The sequence below is a fragment of the Sus scrofa genome, chromosome 2 (genome assembly GCF_000003025.6).
Source record: "Sus scrofa isolate TJ Tabasco breed Duroc chromosome 2, Sscrofa11.1, whole genome shotgun sequence".
Taxonomy (NCBI): domain Eukaryota; kingdom Metazoa; phylum Chordata; class Mammalia; order Artiodactyla; family Suidae; genus Sus; species Sus scrofa.
Window position 1 is genome coordinate 41,983,051 of NC_010444.4, and position 22,879 is coordinate 42,005,929.

Sequence of the window (22,879 nt, forward strand, 5' to 3'; positions counted from 1 at the left end):
AGGAACACCAATACATTTTTAAATTATCTTAAGCCCATGTACAAGATGATATTCTGCACTGTTAATATTTTTTAAATGTTGTTTTTATTTTTTATTTATTTTTGTTGGCCTTATTTGTCCTTTCGTATTTGAAAAAATAAAAATAAAAAGTACTGTCGAGGGTTCCCTTGTGGTCCAGCAGGTTAAGGATCTGGCATTGTCACTGCAGTGGCTTGGGTCACTGCTGTGGCATGGATTTGATCCCTGGCCTGGAGCAGTAGGTTAAGGATTCAGCATTGCCATAGCTGTGGCGTAGATCACAGCTGCAGCTTGGATTCAGTCCCTGGCCCAGGAACTTCATATGCTGTAACTGTGGCCAAAAAAAAAAAGCACTGGCAAATGTATATGTATCTATCTGTGTATGTGTCTGCATACAAATATCCCGAATCAGAGATATTCATCTAGCTTTTCCTAAAGAAAATAAAAATGACTTATTTTACATAGAAATTTAGAAATTGACATTGTGAGTCTTAAATAAAAGCACTAACAAATTTTTGAAGAAAGAAGGGTTATATGTTTGAAATTTTAATGACATTTATTTAAGATTTTTATGTTCGCCAAACTTGCTACCTAAGTAAAGTTTATTCAGGATTAAAGATTATTTGATAAGTCAAATAACATACCTTAAATTGTCAGTCTCATTGAATGGTTAAACTTCAATATTCGGTCTAATTTATTTTTTCTATTAATACATTTTCCCCCATAGAATCATTTTCCCCATCCAGATATCACAATTGCCATTAGAATCACTTCTTCACCTTACTCTTTTTGGAATTTTAAATCAGAGCAATGGAAGCTCCCCTGATTCTAATAAGCAAAGAAAGGGGCCAGAAGCTTTGGGCAAAGTTTCTTTACCTCTTTTGACTTTAAACGGTAAGTGTTATTGATTTGTAATGATGGGTTACTGTGGACAACTCCCGCAGCATCAGAATTAGCTAGAGAGAAGAAAAAAAGAAAAAATGGAGTTCCCGTTGTGGCTCAGCGGTTAGTGAACCCGACTAGCATCCATGAGAATGAGGGTTCGATCCCTGGCCTCGATCAGCAGGTTGAGGATCCCGAGTTGCCATGAGCTGTGGTGTAGGTCTCAGACACAGCTTGGATTCCACGTTGCTGTGGCTGTGGGTAGGCCAGTGGCTACAGCTCTGATTGGACCCCTCACCTGGGAACCTCCATATGCCGTGGGTGTGGCCCTAAAAGACAAAAAAAAAAAAAAAAAAAAAGACACACAAAAACAGAATTAGCTAGAGAATGGGATGGGAACAATGACATACATGATGAGATAATGAGCTCATTATGATTATAAAGGAGGTCACTGCAGAGACACAGAGGAAACCAAAGTTATTCTGCTATAGTTTGAACATATCTATATGGGTATTCAAAGATGTTTGCCACTTTCTGTTTCAAAAGAAAAGCAGTAGCCAATTCATTCTTTAATTGTCATTTCTGCAGAGGATTACATTATTGAATAATAATGGCTGTGGGTCATTACAAGATTCTTAGATATATATATTTTTTAAATCTATTTTTCCTTTTCTTACTCCTTTCCCATCCATCTTTAGTTTAAGAGAGTCTTATTCCCTTCTCTTTACATGACTGATCTACCCTACTGCTATGAGCCCCTGGCCTCTAATCTTCAGAAGTTCCTCATGGATACAAAACTTACTATCTCTAAGGTTAAAGGAGTTCTTTTTGAGCTTTGTGTCTACTAATAGACATTGGAATAGTATAATCTATTTGGCCTTTCAGGTGACTCTTTTGTGTGTTTTTTTTGTTGTTGTGTTTTTTTGTTGTTGTTGTCTTTTTGCCTTTTCTAGGGCCGCTCCCATGGCATACGGAGGTTCCCAGGCTAGGGGTCTAATCAGAGCTGTTGCTGCCAACCTACGCCAGGGCCACAGCAACGTGGGATCCAAGCCACACCTGTGACCTACACCACAGCTCATGGCAACGCCAGATCCTTAACCCACTGAGCAAGGCCAGGGATCAAACCCGCAACCTCATGGTTCCTAGTCGGATTTGTTAACCACTGAGCCACGACAGGAATGCCTGGCTATTTCGATTATGTTTTAAATAATATGTTCCAGGGCATTCCCATCATGGCTCAGTGGTAGCGAACCTGACTAGGATCCATGAGGTGGGTCCACTGCTGTGGTGTGGGTTCTATCTAGCCCTGGAACTTCTGCATGTCATGGGCCTGGCCAATAAATAAATAAATAAATAAATAAAAAAGAATGTATTAATATAGCACAAATGAATCTATCCACAGATCAGAAACAGATTCACAAATAGAAGGAACAGACTGTGGTTGTTAAGGGGGAGGAGGGAGAGAGTGGGATGAGGGTAGTTTGGGGTTAGTAGATGCAAACTATTACATTTAGAATGGATAAGCAGTGAGGTCCAACTGTACGGCAAAGGGAACTATATCCAGTCTCTTGGAATAGACCGTGATGGAAGATAAGAAAGGGAATGTATTTATATATGTACAACTGGGTCACTTTGCTGTACAGCAGAAATTGACACAATAGTATAAATCAACTATATTTTAATTTTTTAAAAAAGAACATATTTTTAAAAAGCCTACTGTGTTTGATAACAGTATTACTATAATAGCAAACAGCATTTACTCTGTGCTAGGTATTAGTCTGAATAATGTATACGTAGCCTTATATACCTTACAACAATGCTATTAAGTAGGTGTTAATATCAACAAAATGAGAGAAACAAAGTGGCTTGCCTTAGATCACTTAGCTAATAAGTGGTCAAATTGGATTTGCATCTAGGTAGTCTGGCCCCAGGGTCTGTGTTCTTAATTATTATCCTATATTGCCATTCTCAAACTTATTTGATACTGTGGTCCTCTTTCTGTTCTAGAATATATCTTGAAACATTGTGACCCATGGGACAGTTTGGGAAATGATTTCGTAACTGATGTATTTAACCTACAATAAAGCAAAAAATAAGAATGGAAAAATTCTACTAACCTAGTTCTACTTCCTTTTTCCTCTTAAATGGCAAACACAGTTGGATTTTACAGTAATTACTTTTAAAATTATGTGGTGTTTGAAATATTGACTTCATAAGTTTTAATTTTGAATATTCTTTTCCCATGTACTTAAACCTAGCATTTATCCACATATTTTTCTTTTAGTTACTTCCTTCATATTTGAGGTGGCAGTGTAAGATTTTTTTATTCTTTTATTGAGCTCAAATTTTTTTTTTTTTTTTTTTTTTTTTTAGGGCCACTCTTGCAGCATATGGAAATTCCCAGGCTAGGGGTTGAATCAGAGTTGCAGCTGCTGGCCTATGCCACAGCTATAGCAATGTGGGACCCAAGCCATGTATGTAACCCATATCACATGGTAATGCCAGATATGGCAATGCCTATAAAGGCCATTAGTACCCCTAGTTGCCAACCAAAAACATCTCCAGACATTGCCAATATCCACAGGGGTCCAAAGCGTTCTTGGTTGACTGATTTAAAGTGGTGATTATCAGATTTGCCTGGTGACTTTAGCTTTGTCACTGCTGCCTGTTTAAAACCATTATTATTAACTCTTCTGGAACTTTATAATGGATGGTTTAGACTGATAGCACTTAAACTGATTCTCTTAACATCACAGAAAGACAGCTATACCAAACAGTATGTGCCACTTTATTCGGTGCATCAGGAGCTGGTAATATACTAGTAAAAAAAGGAACTTCTCTTTTTTTTTTTTCCCCCTGTTCTTTTTAGGGCCGCACCTACTGCACATGGAAGTTCCCAGGCTAGGGGTCAAATTGTAGCTGTAGCTGCTGGATTTGAGCTGTGTCAGCAACCTATGACATGGTTTGCAGCAACACTGGATCCTTAACACCCTGAGCAAGGTCAGGGATGAACCTGTATCCTCATGGATACTAGTTGGATTCTTAACCCTCTGAGCTACAATGGACACTCCTAATAAAAGTTTATTTACAAAACCAGTCTAGAGTTTGTTGACCTTGAATTAAAGATACTTAAAAATACATTATCAATCAAAGCAAGTGTTGGACCTTACTTGGATCCTTATTCAAACTAACCAACTATAAAAAAAAAATTGGAGTCCCGCTATGGTTCATGGGTTAAGAATCCAACTGCAGCAGCTTTGGTTGCTGTGGAGGTACAAGTTTGATCCCCAGCCTAGGGCAGCGGGTTAAAGGATCCGGCTCAGATTCAGTCCCTAGCCTGGGAACTTCCATTTGCCACGCATGTGACCATAAAATTAAAAAAAAAATTATGAGATGATCAAATTTGAATACTGACTAGGTGATAACTTTAAGTAATTTTTAAAAATTATTTTATTATAATTGTTAAAATGTTTATCATTGAGATCCATAAATATCAGAATTTGCCTTTAAATAATCTAATTGAGGGTAAGGTTGGTTCTAAAATAAAATATAATGTGTCAAAAATTTAACCACACACCTACAGTGAACTAATCTATGACAAAGGAGGAAAGAATATACAATGGAGAAAAGACATCCCTTCAGTAAGTGGTGCTGGGAAAACTGGACAGCTACAAGTAAAAGAATGAAATTAGAACACTTCCTAACACCATACACAAAAATAAACTCAAAATGGATTAAAGACTTAAATATAAGAGCGGGTACTAGGGAGTTCCTGTTGTAGCTCAGCAGTAACGAACCTGACTGGTATCCATGAAGACAAAGGTCTGATCCCTGGCCTTGCTCAGTGGGTTAAGGATCTAGTGTTGCTGTGAGCTGTAGTGTAGGTCACAGATGCAGCTCGAATCTGGTTTTGCTATGGCTGTGGCATAGGCCGGCAGCTGCAGCTCCAATTCTACCCCTAGCCTGGGAACTTAAATATGCCACAGGTGCAACCCTAAAAAAACCAAAAAAAAAAAAAAAAAAAGACCAGATATTATAAAACTCTTAGAGGAAAACAGGCCAAACACTCTCTGATATAAACCACAGTAATATCTTCTCAAATTCACCTCTTAGAGTAATGAGAACAAAATCAAAACAAATGAGACGTAATTAAAGGTTTTGCACCGAAAGGGAAACCCTAACAAAGCAAAAAGACAACCCACGAAGGGGAGAAAATATTTGCAAATGAAGCAACTGACAAGGGATTAATCTGCAAAATATACAAATGCCTCCTGAAACTCAATACCAAAAAAACAAACAACCCCATCAAAAAATGGGCATCGTTCCAGAGAAAACCATGACTCGAAAAGACACATATATTCCAGTGTTCATTGCAGCACTATTTTCAATAGCCAAGACATGGAAACAGCCTAAATGTCCATCAACAGAGGAGTGGATAAAGAAGATATGGTACATGTACACAGGGAGTATTACTCAGCCATTAAAAGGAACGAAATACGGGCATTTTTAGCAACATGGATAGACCTAGAAATTATCATGCTAAGTGGGGTCAGTCAGACGAGACACCAACATCAAATGCTTTCACTGACATGTGGAATCTGAGAAAAAGACACAATGAACTTCTTTGCAGAACAGATACTGACTCACAGACTTTGAAAAACTATGGTTTCCAAAGGAAAGAGTTCAGGGGGTGGGGGAATGTGCTGGTTTTATGGGTGGAAATCCTATAAAATTGGATTGTGATGATCACTGTACAACTATAAATGTAATAAATTCATTGAGTAATAAAGGGCACTACCAAAAAAAAAAAAGATTAAATTCTTCTAATAATAAAGATCTCAAATCAAAAAAATAAAATACAAAAAAATTTTTTAATAAAAATTAAAAAAAAATGAGAAGATCTAAACAGACAATACAAATGGCCAAAAAACACATGAAAAGATGTTCAACATGACTAATTACTAAAGAAATGCAAATCAAAACTAGTATGAGGTACCACCTTACACCAGCCAGAATGGCCATCATCAAAAAGTCTACAAATAGTAAGTGCTGCTGGAGAGGGTGTGGGGAAAAGGGAACCCTATTACACTGTTGGTGGGAATGTACATTGATGCAACCACTGTGGAAAACAGTATGGAAATTCCTCAAAACCTAAGAATAGAATTACCATTTGATCTAGAAATCCCACTCCTGGGCATCTATCCAGAGAAAACCATGACTCAAAAACACACATGTACTCCAGTGTTCATTGCAGCACCATATACAATAGCCAAGACATGGAAACAACCTAGATGTCCATTGACAAAGGGGTGGATAAAGAAGATGTGGTACATATGCACAATGGAATATCACTCAGCCATTAAATGAAATAATGGCATTTGCAGCAACATGGATGGACTTAGAAATTATTATGCTAAGTGAAGTTAGACAGACCCCAACCTCATATGCTATTACTTATATGTGGAATCTAACAAGGATACAATAAACTTCTTTGTAGACCAGATACTGACCCACAGACTTTGAAAAACTTGTGGTTTCCAAAGGAGACAGGTTAGGGGTCGGGGGAGGGATGGCTAGGGGTTTGGGATGGAAGTGCTGTGAAACTGGCTTGTGATGATCATTATACAGCATAAGTGTAATAAAGTTTATTCAGTTAAAAAAAAATTTAAAGGCTGTTAGCCTGCTAGTGAAAACAGTAAGACTAGAGTCTAGTTTGGGAAAGGATATTTGCTGTTTGAGTAAAATAAACAAAGTTTGGTGAAATTTAGTGTCCTGCTTTTATATATCATGTTCTTTTTCAGAAATTCTGTGTAAAGATGTATCACTGTCCTTACTGATAAATGTTTTTAATTTCAGTAAATGGTAGTTTAGGTCAAGGGTCAGTATACTCCAGCCCACTGCCTGTTTTTTGTTTGTTTGTTTGTTTGTTTGTTTTACAGCCGAACCTGCAGCATATGAAAATTCCAGGCTAGTGGTCAAATTGGAGCTGCAGCGGCCAGCCTATGCCACAGCCACGGCAACTCGGGCCGCATCTGCTAACTACACCACAGCTTGTGGCAACACCAGGTCCTTAATCCACTGGGCAAGGCCAGGGATTGAACCCATATTCTCACAGAGACAATGTCAGTCCTTAACCCACTGAGCCACAGCAGGATACCCACTGCCTGTTTTTTGTTTTTTTGTTTTTTTATAAATACAGCTTTGTTAAAACACAGCCACGTATTTTAAATGTATTGTTCATGGCTACTTTGGCACAATAATAGCAGAGTTGAGTCTGTGACAGAGATTGTGTAGCCCAGAAAGCCCGAAATTTTGCTGTCTGGCCCTTTGCAGAAAAAGTTTGCTGACCTCTGGTCTAGGACACAGATATAGCTTCTCATCCCAAATGATTATTGCTTTGGCATAAAGTAGGTATTGGTTTTCTTGACTTGTGTTTTTGTTCTTATGGTTAAAGTCAAGAAGTGATGTAATCCAAACCACCACCTTCCTTTATAAATGATCTTCAAAGACTTCAAAATTCACCTTCCAATTTATACATGTTGTTTTTGAGACAGGTGACTCAGACTTTACCCATCTTGTCTTCTATCCTGAACCCTTTTCTCCCAAGATATGTTGTATCATCTTCCCTCCTTTTGTTCTAACTCCCACAGTTCAGTACGTTTATCTAAAGTGAAAATACACTATGGAGTTATTCCTTCTTATATGTTCTTAAAGATGATATTCTTTTTTTATAGAGGATGCTTAATGTTTGAGTATTAACATTTCAAATTCATTACCATGTGCTGAGAGTTTTAAATTTTAAAAATAAAATCCACAGTATTCTTCTGTTTACATTCATGAAGGTTTTTAACATGTGGAACTAAGCTGCTGTATCTTTGGACTTCATCACATACAAATCCTATTCCTGGAACAGTCCCCCAAAAGGATATGTGATGGAAAGAATCGTGTTACAGGTAATGATACTTCCTGACCTGTGGAGAAGTTTACATTTGAATTTCTTCATAAAAAGTGTATGTTGTAGTTCCCTGTTGGCGCAGTAGGTTAAGGATTTGGCATTGTCACTGCCTTGGCTTTGGTCACAGCTGTGGTGCAGATTCAGTCCCTGCCCCTGGAACTTCTGCATGCCATGGGCGCAGCCAAAAAAAAAAAAATCCGTGTATGCTATGATCTGGGTTGTTACTAAAGAAGAGGCCTAATTGATCTTGTCTCAATCTTATTTTTAATTTAAATGTTAATAAACCATTTCCTACTTCTGAGAAACAGTGAAAGATGTGTTTGTACCAATCCCAAGTAATATCAAGTAATATATATGCTGTTGAGAATTACCAACAATGGTAATCACTTTTGGCAAGGGGCGGGGGTTTAGGGCCACTCCAGCAGAAAGTTCCCAGGCTAGGGGTTAAATCGTAGCTACAGCTGCAGCCACAGCCACAGCCACAGCAACACGGGATCCGAGCCGCGTTTGTGATCTATGTACTGCAGCTCATGGCAACTCCAGATCCTTAACCTACTGAGCAAGGCCAGGATGTAACCTGCACCCTCATGGATACTAGTTGGATTCGTTACTGCTGAGCCACAATGGGAACTCCAGTAATCACTTTTAACAAAAGGACAAGAAGCATTAATTTAATATTTGATATTATCACCCTGATGGCTAAGAAAATCAAAGACAAGTTAATGTAACAAATATGTAGACTATTTAGCTATAACTTGGTCAACTTCTGTTAATTTTTAAGGTTGATTTTCCTTCTCCTACATTTGATATCATTTATACCACTCCTCAAGTTGACGGAAGCAGTATACAGCAACACAACTTAGAAACATTGGAGAATGATATAAAAGATAAGCTTCTTGATGTACTTCACAAAGACTCATCACTCGGGTATGCTCCTTTGATTCTGTTTTGCTTAGATATCTCTTACAATGTAAAGTTCAAGTAAATAGTTTATTAAGTACCTGATTTATTGAGTACCTGACTTAGTTCATGATTTAGCAATGTTCCTGATGTGAAGAGTTTTCTTTTCTTTTTTTAAAAAAATTTTTAGTTTTATCACTGTACCCATGTCATATGGAAGTTCCCAGGCCGGGGATTGAAACCACGTTGCAGCTGTGACCTATGCCATGGCTGCAGCAACACCGGATCCTTTAACCCACTGTGCTGGGCCAGGGATTGAACCTACACCTCCGCAGCAACCTGAGCCACTGCAGTAAGATTCTTAAACCACTGTGCCACAGCAGGAACTCCTTTTTATGTTTTTGTGTAAAAAGACTATATAACTACATAAAATTTAGAAATTTGTACAAGTCAAACTTTTTACATAATCAAAAGGCAAGTGACTAAGAATTATATTTACAGTAAATATTGGTAGATTGATTTCCTTAATGTGTGAAGAGACTTCTCTCTTCTCTTTCTCTCTCTTTTGGCCACCCCACAGCATATGGAGTTCCAGGCCAGGGATCAGATCTCATCCACAGTTGCAAGTATGCCCCAGCTGTGGCAACCTGGATCCTTTAACCCACTGTGCTGGGCCAGGGATCAAACTACATCTTGGTGCTGCAGAGGTGCCACTGATCCTGCTGTGCCACATCAGGAACTCCAAGACACTTTTAGTATAAGCAGAAAAAGCAACAACTCAGTGGTAGACAAAGAATATGAATAGGTAAATCTTTGGAATGGAAAATACCATGCCTTTTAAACATCTGAAAAAAGATGTTCAGGAGTTCCCGTCATGGCTCAGTAGAAATGAATCTGACTAGCATCCATGAGGACACAGGTTCGATCCCTGGCCTTGCTCAGTGGGCTAAGGATCTGGTGTTGCCATGAGCTGTGGTGTAGGCCACAGACACAGCTTGGATCTGGCATTGGTTGGGCTGTGGCATAGGCTGGCTGCTGCAGCTCTGGTTTGAACCCCAGCCTGGGAACTTTCTAATGCTGCCAGTGCGGCCCTAAAAAGACAAAAAAAAAAAAAAAAAAGTTCATGTTCAATCTGTCATTAATCAAAGAATTGTAAATTAATACAAGATAACCATTTCAAATTTCAGATTGTTGAAAATTAAGATGTCTCATTATGTAAGTTGTTGATAGGATACAGAAAAATGAGAATAATATTGTTGGCAGAACTCTGAAAAGCTTTTGGAGAACAATTTGGAAGAATCTATAAAGGTCACAGTGTCTCTAGTCTGTGACCTAACAATTCCACTTCCAGTTAGTTACAGTATATTTCAAAGAAAACCTTTTTATATTTGCTTATGGAGATAAGGATATTCATTGCAGTATTTATTTGGGTTATTGTAAATCTGATAGGGAATGTTCATCATTAGAGGTTAATTTATGGTACATTTATCCAACAGTACTATGTAACTATTAAGAATGAAGTTATAAGAGTTCTCGTCGTGGCGCAGTGGTTAACGAATCCAACTAGGAACCATGAGGTTGCGGGTTTGATCCCTGCCCTTACTCAGTGGGTTAAGGATCCAGCGTTGCCATGAGCTGTGGTGTAGGTTGCAGACGCAGCTTGGATCCTGTGTGGCTGTGGCTGTGGCTGTGGCGTAGGTCGGCAGCTACAGCTCCGATTAACCCCTAGCCTGGGAACCTCCGTATGCCACAGGAGTGGCCCAAGAAATGGCAAAAAGTCAAAAAAAAAAAAAAAGAAAAAAGAAAGAAAAAAGAATGAAGTTATAGGAGTGTCTTGTGGCACAGCAGGTTAAGGATCTGGTGTTGTCATTGCAGCATCTTGGGGTTTGATACCTGGTCTGGAACTTTCATGTGCTGCAGGCACAGCCAAAGAAAAATGAACAGAAAGTGAAGCTATAGCTATATGTACTAATATATAGTAAGATATGTTAAATGAAGAAAGCAAGGAGCAGAATAGTGTATATAATGTGTTATCATTAACATGAAAAAAAGAAAATCTACACACACTTTTGTAAATGCTCTTCGGTACAAACTGAATACCTCTGGAAGGTTAGGCACTTGCCACTGGTAGGGGAATTGGAAGGAGAGAGACTTAATTGTCTACCTTTTTGCAATACTTGATTTTTTTTTTAGTAGTTCATGTGAAATGAATACATTTCAATTCAGCACATGGATTATATACCAAAAGTAGATAGATGGGTAGTAAAACAGTGAACTATTTCATTCACATGAACATTTGCAATTAATATTAAATTAGAGTGCAAAACAAGTCCCTTTTATTTTGATTATTCTTCAAATGAGCTGTATATTCATTTTCAAAGTTTTGCAATAGCATTTGTTGTGGGCATGATGTTTGATTTTACTTGTATAAAATGGATGAAATCCTTACTATCTCTTAGGATAGGTTCTGCATATTCAACTCTGATTTCTAGTGCCTGGCATCTGATTAGAGCTCAGTAAATTTTATTGTGCTGAATTATCTTTCATTTTCTTAAGTAAGACTCTTTTTTTCAAGGCGGAATGATTTCTTCCTATCCCCCAAATTAGGCTAAATTAGCGGTGTTTGCAGTACTTGCATTTTTGTATTGTAAGTTAGTATTAATGATCCTACCAAGAAATGGCTGTCCTAAAATGAATAAATTTCTTCTTTGTATTTTAATCATTGAGATTATAGCTGTCATTATGATATCACTGAGAAGTAATTTAATTCTGTTATTATCCAGACTTTCTAAAGAAGATAAAGCCTTTTTATGGGAGAAACGTTACTATTGCCTCAAACACCCAAATTGTCTTCCTAAAGTACTAACAAGTGCCCCAAACTGGAAGTGGGTTAATCTTGCCAAAACTTATTCATTGCTCCGGCAGTGGCCTCCGTTGCACCCACTGACTGCATTGGAGCTTCTTGATTCAAAGTAAGTCAGCTGTGGCTGAATTTATTTGCTCTGTTTTATTATTGTCAGTTTTTCCAGTAAGGTATTATGTTGCAAGATTAGTTCCCTTTGTTTTAACATGAAAGCAATTCAATACAATATAATGTCTAAATGTGTATTTCTATAAACACATCTTTTGTGTTGAGCCTATTGAAAAGGGATGTCATTTAAAACTAATCTAGAGAGGCTGTAAATTTTTAATAATTTGTCATATTTTTATGATTTGGGCCAAAATTAATTTTCATAAGCTTAAGGTTTCTAAATAGTCATGAAATTGATTTTGTGTTTGGGCCAGTAAGATTCTCTTCCTAAAAAAAGAAGAAACACATTGCTTTTGAATAGCTATTTAGTATTCTGTGTCACGAATAGATTGTGATTGTGTTTTTAGGAAATATAGTGTTATTAGTAAGAAAGTACTGTCAAATCTTGATTTTGTGGTATGCTTCTAGATTTGCTGATCAGGAAGTGAGGTCTCTAGCTGTGACCTGGATTGAAGCTATTAGTGATGATGAACTAATAGATCTTCTTCCACAGTTTGTGCAGGTGAGTTTTTTGCTAGGTTACCTATCCTCCTTACTCTCCTTATTCCTTATGAGTAAGGACCTTGCTAAGGGATCCTCTTTCTGTTTTGATTAAAAGTATTGTGTGGGAATGTTGAAGTGCACATTACATTTGGATTCAGTGTGAATTTTTTTCCACTGTGTTGTTACCTCACTTGAATATTGTATATATGTTCTTGGATTTTTTCTTTTTTTTTGTTTTGTTTTTGTTTTTTTTTTTTTGCCTTTTTGCTATTTCTTGGGCCGCTCCCGCGGCATGTGGAGGTTCCCAGGCTAGGGGTCGAATCGGAGCTGTAGCCACCGGCCTGTGCCAGAGCCACAGCAACGAGGGATCCGAGCTGCACCTGCAACCTACACCACAGCTCATGGCAATGCCGGATCGTTAACCCACTGAGCAAGGGCAGGGACCAAACCTGCAACCTCATGGTTCCTAGTCGGATTTGTTAACCACTGTGCCACGACGGGAACTCCTCTTTTTTTTTTTTTTTTTTTTTTTTTTTGCTTTTCAGAACTGCATCCGAGGCATATGGAAGTTCTTAGGTTAGGGGTCGAATTGGAGCTAGAGCTGCTGGCCTGCACCACAGCCACAGCACATGGGGTCTGAGCCACGTCTGCGACCTACACTGCAGCTCACGGCAACGCCAGATCCCTGACCCACTGAGTACCCATGAACCCACATCCTCATGGGTACTAGTCGGATTCATTTCTGCTGCACCACAATGGGAATTCCCTTCCTGGATTTTTAATGTCTGTACTTCTCTGTTTGATTTCATTAATTCTGCCTAAGTTAGTTCATCTGTTCCATTTTTGTTAGTATCATCTTTCACCAACAAGAATAATCCTTGACTTAAATAGTTTCTCTTTTGATAATTTTATCAAACAATGTAGTATGGATTTGACTGCTAGTGATTCTTTTTTTTTTTTTTGCCTGTAGGCTTTGAAGTATGAAATTTACTTGAACAGTTCATTAGTGCGCTTCCTTCTGTCCAGGGCGATGGGAAATATACAAATAGCACACAATCTATATTGGTAAGATTTGTGTTCTTAAGTACTTTATTTTTATTTCTATTTTTATAAAGATGACATTCTGAAAATCTAAGCAGTATGCTCAGACTATTTGCAGACACCATGTATTTTATTGGTCATTATTAAAGAAGTTAAATTTTTATGTCTTTAAAAATAAAACCAGAAATAACAAAATCCTCTATTGCGAAATTATTTGGCATGTTAGAGCTCTGTAATAATTAATGAGTTTTTACTTGCTTATATAGCTTAAAATTAATTCCCGAATACCAAAAATTGAACTTGTTAAATTGATTTTTGAGAGACTTAATCCAGTTCTCAGAAGTGGTTCACATAAATATTTGCTGTATTAGGCTCCTCAAGGATGCCCTGCATGACGCGCAGTTTGGTACCCGATATGAACATATTTTGGGTGCTCTCCTCTCAGTAGGAGGAAAAGGACTCAGAGAAGAACTTTTGAAGCAGACAAAACTTGTACAACTTTTAGGAGGTGTAGCAGAGAAAGTAAGGCAGGCTACTGGATCAGCCAGACAGGTATGTACCCATTGAGGGAACATAAATATTTTGATATTAAAAGATCTTTACAGTGCTGATAAGTTGTTATTCTTTATCATTCGATATACAATAGAGCTCTTAATTACACCTGTGTTTTTTTGAGCAGATTGAATTCAAGATTGATTAAAATCTGTAGGAAAGGATTTCACATCCTAGTTTGATTTCCCTGCTTATTACTTCCTCTCTGTCCAAAATTATTCTTCTGAGTTTCTTTTTCATTATTTTGTGTTTTAACTTTTTTGTAATTGTAGAAATAATAAAAGCATGAATTGATGCTAATGTTTAAAAAGTCCAAAGGATGAATAAGTTTATGGAATAAAATATTAAGGCTTTTTCAGTTTCATTTTCTTCCTGTAGGTATTTGTTGTCCATAGTTTGATGTATATCCTTCTTTGTCATTTTATATGACTTTACACATATGTGCACTTGAGTATATATACAATTTTTGGAGTTAAAATTTTTTTTACAGCAGTTCCCGCTGTGGCACAGTGGGTTAAGAACCTGATGCAGTGGGTCAAAGAGTCCAGCAACAACTGCAGCTTGGATTTAGTCCCTGACCCAGGAACATCCATATGCCATGGGTGTGGGCATTAAAAAAAACTTTAGGAGTTCTCATTGTGGCTCAGCAGTAGGGAACTCGACTAGTATCCATGAGGACTCGGGTTTGATCCTTGCCTCGCTTCAGTGGGTTGAGGATCTGGCATTGCCATGAGCTGTGGTGAAGGTTGTAGAGATGGCTTTGATCTGGTGTTACTGTGGCTGTGGCTGTGGTGTAGGCCAGCAGCTATGGCTCTGATTTGACCCCTAGCCTGGGACCTTCCATATGCTGTGGGTGGGGCCAGAAAGAAAGAAAGAAAAAAAAAAAAAGGGAATATATGTATGTTATATTTTAGGTGAATTCACTGGCTTAACCATATTAAAATGTACAACTGGAGTTCCCTCTGTGGTGCAGTGGGATCAACAGTGCCTCTGGGGCACTGGGATGTAGGTTGGATCCTCAGCCCAGCACAGTGGGTTAAAGATCCGGCTTTGCCGCAACTGTGGCATAGTTCTCAACTGTGGCTGGGATCTGATCCCTGGCCCAGGAGCTTCATATGCCATGAGAACCAATCTGCTTTGTATCTCTATGGATTTAGCCATTCTCAACATTTCATATAAATGGAATCATGCAACATGTGGCTTTTTGTGTCTGATTTCTTTCATTTAGCCCAATGTTTTCAAGGTTTATCCATATTCTAGCATGTGTATTTATGTTTGAATAGGTTTCCATTGTGTAGATAATACTACATTTTGTTTAGCCATTTATCAGTTGATGGACATTTGGCTTGTTTCTAACTATTTGACTATTATACATAATGCTGCTGTGAATATTTGTTAAGTTTTAGTTTGAACATGTGTTTTCACTTTACCTAGGAATAGAATTACTGCATCAAACAGTAATTCTGCTTTTTAAGGAACCACTGAACTGTTACCTGAAGTAGCAACACCATTTTATAATTCTTACCAGCAATGTATGAGGGTTCCAGTTCCTCCATATTCTCACCAACATTTTTTGTTTTCACGTGTTTGTTTGTTTTCTTTTTTTTTCTTTTTTTTGGGGGGGGGGGGTGTCTTTTTGCCATTTCCAGGGCCGCTCCCGTGGCTTAGGGAGGTTCCCAGGCTGAGGGTCTAATTGGAGCTGTAGCTGCTGGCCTACACCAGAGCCACAGCAACATGGGATCTGAGCTGAGTCTGCAACCTACACCACAGCTCACAACAATGCCGGATCCTTGACCCACTGGGCAAGGCCAGGGACCAAACCTGCAACCTCATGGTTCCTAGTTGAATTCGTTAACCACTGAGCCACAATGGGAACTCCTCTTTTCTTTTTAACTATAGTCATCCTAGTAGATGTGAAGTGGTATCTCATGGTGGTTTTGATTTTCATTTCCCTAATGACTAATAATTTGGGGCACATTTTCATGTGTTTTTTTGGCTACTTGTGTATTATCTTTGGAGAAATTTCTAAGTCCTTTTTAATTGGTTTGTCTTTTTGTTGTTGAATTGGGTTCTTTGTGTATTCTGGATACTAGACCCCCATCAGATACACTTTTTGCAAATATTTTCTCCCATTCTTTGTATTAATTTTTTATTTCCTTGATAATGATGCACATACATTTTTAGTTTTATGAAGTCTAATTTATTTTTTCTTTTGTTACTTGTGCTTTTGATGTCATATCTAAGAATTTGTTGTCAAATCCATGATCACAAGGATGTACACCTATGTTTTCTCTAGGAATTTTATAGGTTCACTCTTAAAAAGTCTTTGACCCATTTTGAGGGTTTTTTTTTTGTTTTTTGTTTTGTTTTGTTTTTTTTAATATTCTATGAGGTAAGGGTCCAACTTCATTCTTTTACATTTGGTTGTCCAGTTGCATTGCACCATTTGCTGAGGAGACTGTTCTTTCCTGTTGAATGATCTTGGCATCAATTGAAAATCAGTTGATTGTAACTGTGTGGGTTTATTTCTGGATTCTCATTTCTATTCCCTTCATCTGTATGTCTCTCCTTAAACTATCCTGTTTTCATTGCTATAGCTTTGTAGTAGGTTTTGAAATCAGGAAGTATGAGTCCTCCAGCTTTTTCTCTGTCAAGATTGTTTTGGCTATTTGGAAGTCCCTTACAATTCTCTATGAATTTTATTATCAACCTGCCCATTTCCGTAAAAAAGATTGTTGGAGTTTTGATGAAGATTGTATCGAAGATTCCTGCTGTGCTGCATCTGGTTAAGGATCTGGCATTGTCTCTGCAATGGTTCTGGTCACTGCTGAGGCATAGGTTTGATCCCCAGCCCAGCACAGCAGGTTAAGGATCTGGCATTGCTGCAGCTGTGACATAAGTTGCAGCTGTGGCTTGGATTTGATCTCTGGCCAGGGAACTTCCATATGCTGTGAGTTGGGCAGGGGGAGATTATGTTGAATCTGTAGATCCATTTGGGAAATATTGCAATCTTAATATTAATTTCCATTTATGTAGACCTTTAATTTCTTTCAGCAGTGATTTTTTTTTTTTTTTTGGTAAATGTTTTTTCTTTTTACTTGGAGAATTCATTTCAGTACATATAGTTACACTTCATGTTCACTAATGAGTATATGATATTATAAGGAATTTGTGGTATGAATTATGAAGCATTACCTCTGTAGGTTGTTTATACATTTTTATTTTCTCAAACAGTTCTGTGATGAACTTTATGAGTTTTTGCCCCTTTGCTAGTATTTCTTCATAGGATATTGCTAGAGGTGAAATAATTGAGTCAAGAACTATGTATATTTTTAGTTATAATAGTTTCTACTAGATTGTAATACAAAAAACAAAAGAAAAGAAAACTATACAGTATATAGCCCCTTTCCCACCAGTAGATGTGAAGTATTTGTTTCCTATCTTGTTGACAGCACTGGATGTTATCTTAATTTTTTTGTCTGTTATTTAATGTTTAATTTATATTTGTTTGACTGTTAGTATTAACTACTATATTAAATATGACTATATATACTTCCCCCCATATTTATGTCCTTTGCCTATCCAAGTTTTATTTTTATAGTAAAAATTAACTCTCTTTATTAACAACATTTTTTGACCATTTGGGCATTTAAAAAATAGGTCCACATCATACTTTTGTTGTCTTAAAAATAGGTGTTCTTTTTCATTATGTCCTTACAGTAGCAATCTCTTTTCCTAGGTTGTCCTCCAAAGGAGTATGGAGCGAGTACAGTCTTTTTTTCTAAGAAACAAGTGCCGTCTCCCTCTCAATCCAAGTCTTGTGGCAAAAGAATTAAATATTAAGGTGACATAAAATACTTATAAGGTCATTTTACATTTCCAAATAATGTTTAGGAAGAAGGCAGATGAGCAGGTATACTTTAAGGCAAATGCAGATAAAATCTGCATAGGTCATTAGTACCTGTGGATTTATGCTTGTGTGAGATTCATAATTATCTCAGTATATTCTTATCTAATCACCATTCCTGAAAGAAAAAAACAGTGTAAAATTATTTACTGCCCTGGAATATATAGCTACGTAAGAGGCATATATTGTAATTTCAATGGTAAACCTATCCAGTCACAGGCAGTTTTTTTCCCTCCCTTGTAATGGCCAGATGGACTCTTCCCAGGTTTATAACACTTTTTAGAGTCATCAAAAAGTAGTGGTACAGTTCTGTGGTGTATCTGGCCTTCTGCATCTGGCATTGTCACATTTTGCAGATTCAGTCCCTGACCCAGGAATTTCCACATGCTGTGGGTGTGGCAAAAAAAAAAAGTAGTTGTAATCACCAAAATTGAATGATTATATTTTTAATTGGGCTAACAGTAATAAAAATAGTAGATTTTTCTCTAACATGAGTTTAGCAAAAGCAACCAATTGATTTATCTATTGGAGACTGTGATTTTGAAAGGTTAGGAGACAGCTGTTCATAAAAGAGTCTCAGATTTGATTGTTTTTGGTCATGCTGTGCATCCGCTTTGATGTGGGAACTCAGGTCCCAGGCTAGGGATTGAACCCCAGCTGCAATGGTGAAACTGCCAGATCCTAACTGCTAGATCACCAGGGAATTCCCTGATTTTTTTAAGGTGACATATGGCTGCTGTTCATTGGACTACAACTGTGGTTGCCAAAGCTTTAAAAATTATGTCACCAGAGGTAGGGTTAGAGAGGATTTCATATTCCCTGGGGGTTTTTTGTTCGATTGTTTTTTAAAATTTCTCTCAATGTCTTAAATTAGATTTTTAACTAGTTTAATTTTAATATTAGATTTGATCTTTGCTAATGAAATTGTTAAATTTAGTGTCCCTATTTGATTCCATGGCTAATTATTGATTCTAATAGTACCATGAGCAGAAGTTAGAGATCTCATTCCAGATCACACTGGTTTAGCAGAAAGATAAGTATAAACAAAGTTTTGTGCTTTGTTGAAGAATTGTGACTCCTTTGTTATTCTCTTGTGGCATAGTGGGTTAAGAATCTCACATCACCTCAGCAGCTCAGGTTGCTGCTGTGGCACAGGTTTGATTCCTTCCCTGGGAACTTCCCCATGCTGCAGGTGCAGCCGAGAAAAAAAAAAAAGTATTTCAAACTTTTAATAGTTTTTGTCTCAGGTTTTTAAGGTATTGCTTCTCTGCTTAGAGAGTGTTAGCTATTTTACTCAAATATGCTATGTTTAAGTTTCAAAAGTATTTTTATATATCTCTTGCCAGATAATCTAAAAAGCATTTCACATGTGTTATTTCCTGTGCCTTAATCCAAAGGAAGAAGTGAAAGGAGAAACTCCTAGGACAAAAAAAAATTTTTTTTTTAATTTTTATTCCAGTGTTATCATTCTAATACTTAACATATTGTATTTGTAGTCATGTTCCTTTTTCAGTTCTAATGCTGTGCCCCTGAAAGTCACAATGGTGAATGCTGATCCAGTGGGGGAAGAAATTAATGTCATGTTTAAGGTGAGCAGAAAAAGGTGACTTTATTCTTAAGTGGTAATTTTTAAATTCTTTTGTCAAATTTCTTTTCAAAAATTGCAAAAAGTAATTATATTTATCTAAAATTTAACTAAATTGAATAATTATGTGAAAAAATTATCACTGACATAAACTGTTCCCAAACAGATTTGGGAACAAATATAGCTCTGGGCTAGAGATGTTGCATTTGGCCACACAAGTTAAGTACACTATAGCTCCAGGCCATGCCTCTCCCCAGACTGTGATGTGGTGCAGGGCAAAATTCCAAAACTGAGCCGTGGCACTGGTTTTGGAAGCATATAGCTTACCTTTGGAAGCAGCAGGAGTTAGAGTACTTTAGAGTAATCTTTTCCAGTCAAAGTTGTGTGTGTTGTGATCATAACTAGTATTATTTATAAGGAGGAATAGAGAGTTTTAGATAATTGAACAGGTTTGATTAGTGGATGTTCATTAAGATAGCTTCTCTTGAAGCACCTTTGCTATATACATATAGCAAACTCCCATATATTCAGATCTGGTTTTGGACTCCATTTTATTTTTAAGTAAACTTTTTGAGATCATTGTGGTTTCATAGTTTGTTTTAAGAAATTACACAGAAATCCTGTGTACCCTTTACTCAGTTTCTCCCAATGGTAACGTCTTGCAAAACTCCCATGTTATATCGATTAGGATGTTAACATTGATACAGTCAAGATATGGAATATTTCATTCATCACAAAGATCTCCCATATTTCCCTTTAAAAAAATTGAGGAGTTCCCGTCGTGGCACAGTGGTTAACAAATCCGACTAGGAAGCATGAGGTTGCGGGTTTGGTCCCTGCCCTTGCTCAGTGGGTTAACGATCCGGCGTTGCCGTGAGCTGTGGTGTAGGTTGCAGATGCGGCTCGGATCCCGAGTTGCTGTGGCTGTGGTGTAGGCCGGTGGCTACAGCTCCGACTGGACCCCTAGCCTGGGAACCTCCATATGCCGCAGGAGCGGCCCAAGAAATAGCAAAAAGACAAAAAAAAAAAAAAAAAAAAAAAAAAAAAATTGAATACAGGAGTTTCCATTGTGACTCAGTGGTAACAAACCCAACTAGTATCCATGAGGATGTGGATTCGATCCCTGGCCCCACGTAGTAGGTTAAGGATCCGGCATTGCCATGAGCTTTGGTATAGGTTGCAGAGGCAGCTCAAATCTGGCACTGCTATGGCTGTGGCGTAGACCAGCAGCTGAAGCTCTGTTCGACCCCTAGCCTGGCAACTTCCGTATGCTGCAGGTGCAGTCCTAAAAAGGAAACAAAAAAATTTGAATATAATTTTCATACTACCGTAAAACCCAACCTTTTAAAGTGTACATATCAGGAAACTGAGACATGAAGAGGTTAAGTAACTTTCTCTAGAATGCTTGAGAAGAATTAAAAAGACATCTTTATTCATCTTATTTACTCTTTTTCACTGCTCCTTCCTCCCCACCCCTTCCCCCTGTTTATAAATATGTAATTTATTAAGTCTTTTGAAAATATGCAATTTTCTTTTGTTTCCCTGATTTCAAGGTTGGTGAAGATCTTCGGCAAGATATGCTAGCTTTACAGATGATAAAGATTATGGACAAAATCTGGCTTAAAGAAGGACTAGATCTGAGAATGGTAATTTTCAAATGTCTCTCAACTGGCAGAGACCGAGGTAAATCTGTTAGCTGTGTCTTATTTATTAATTTATTTTTTCCATGAACTTAGATCAGAGTGTACCTGCTCTAAGGGTCCTGATCCTGGTACAGTATAATCTCAGCCTTATTGCTGTCCTTTCTCGGGTCAGGATATAAAACTTTATCTTGTCAAAAGGAAATCAGGTCAGTTTAAGAATTCTTCCTATAACACTCAATGAGTAGCCATGATAAATGCTTGCAAGACAATAAGTCTTATGAGATGAAAGTCATTTCATCCAGTAAGATTCCTTACGAAAGAGCCTGCCGTTTCATTAGATTAGTTTTTCTGTCACCATACTTATTTCATATAATCGAACTCCTATTTCTTCTTATGGAATTCCATGTAATTTTGTAAGCAATCAACTTCCTCCTTTTTTTACATTGCTTCTGATTAATGGTTGAGTGCTTACTCTGTGCTTTGCCTTATGCTAAGTATTTCACTTGTGTTATCTCACTGTATTCTTATTTTTCAAATGGAGAAATCACATCCACATCCTCTGTGAAGATTTTAACCTTATTAGTCTATTGTAATCTCTCCTTTCTACAGACTCAGCAGTTGTCTTTAATACTTACCAGACATTGTCTTGTCTGCTGGGTTAAGTCCCCTCAGGGGATAGTAGTACTTTGTCTATCTGTGAACTTTTATCCACTGTTTTGTACATAGGGATTTTTATGTGTGCATATTTGATAATGAAATTAGACGTGTGTGGGAGTCCGTGGCTCAGTGGTTACGAACCTGATCTAGCATCCATGAGGACGTGGGTTCAATCCCTGGCCTTGCTCAGTGGGTTAAGGATCCAGCATTGCTGTGAGCTGTGGTGTAGGTTGCAGATGAGGCTTGGATCTGGCATTGCTGTGGCTGTGGCGTAAGCTGGCAGTTACAGGTCTGATTTGACCCCTAACCTGGGAACCTCCATATGCCACAGATGTGGCCCTAAAAAGACTAAAAAATAAAAAAAAATTGACATGTGTATGTATTAAAAATGTGATTAAGCACAGTCATAGAATCAAGGTGCAGGTATTCATTGAAAAAGGATGTCATGGAGTTCCCTAGTGGCCTAGTGGTTAAGGATCTGGCATTGTCACTACTGTGGCACCGTTTCCATCCCTTATAGGAATTTCCTCACGCCACAGGTGTTGCCAGAAAAAGAAAAGACAAGAGAAAGGATGTCACTGAAATACAAACTAGGCGATACAACCAAAACAGCATAAAAGATTTAAATGAATTCACTTTGCTGTGTGTGACCAGACTGTTAGGATTACAGCCTGGTCCTGCTTACTTTGTTTTGGGATAGCTTAAAGGCCTTGATCTTCTTGCTTATTTTGAATCCTTTGTTCAGAGCAAGTCACTGTATCTGTGTCTTTTATTTTGATAATAGTTCATCTCCTTGATTTTTAAAATACATAAAACTGATTTTTAAAATTTATAAATACATGTGCATAGTAAAATACCCACTTAGCATATAATAAAATAAATTGAAATGTAAATCTCAGTTTTCTCTACCCCTAGGCAGTCTTGTCCCAAAACATAACCATTTACTTAGCTTTCTGAGAATATTGTGTATACATTCCAATATGCATAATAGTCTTTCAAACACAAAAGGTACAATTTTCCTGTGGATTCTGTCTTTTTTTTTTTTTTTTTTTTTGTCTTTTTTGCTATTTCTTGGGCCGCTCCCGCGGCATATGGAGGTTCCCAGGCTAGGGGTCCAATCGGAGCTGTAGCCACCGGCCTACGCCAGAGCCACAGCAACGCAGAATCCGAGCCATGTCTGCAACCTACACCACAGCTCACGGCAACGCCGGATCTTTAACCCACT

At 37.7% G+C, this 22,879-nt stretch overlaps 1 protein-coding gene across 1 annotated transcript in view; it reads left to right on the forward strand.

The window, feature by feature from the left end:
* Positions 1–22,879, forward strand: part of PIK3C2A (phosphatidylinositol-4-phosphate 3-kinase catalytic subunit type 2 alpha) — a 194,094-nt gene that overhangs the window by 153,082 nt on the left and 18,133 nt on the right. Inside the window, 12 exon segments of the mRNA XM_021083275.1 lie at positions 746–894; positions 897–912; positions 7,743–7,813; positions 7,816–7,853; positions 8,637–8,782; positions 11,539–11,727; positions 12,195–12,288; positions 13,240–13,334; positions 13,682–13,862; positions 17,602–17,706; positions 19,266–19,358; positions 20,908–21,037. Of these exon segments, the coding sequence (XP_020938934.1) occupies positions 746–894; positions 897–912; positions 7,743–7,813; positions 7,816–7,853; positions 8,637–8,782; positions 11,539–11,727; positions 12,195–12,288; positions 13,240–13,334; positions 13,682–13,862; positions 17,602–17,706; positions 19,266–19,358; positions 20,908–21,037 (1,307 nt within the window).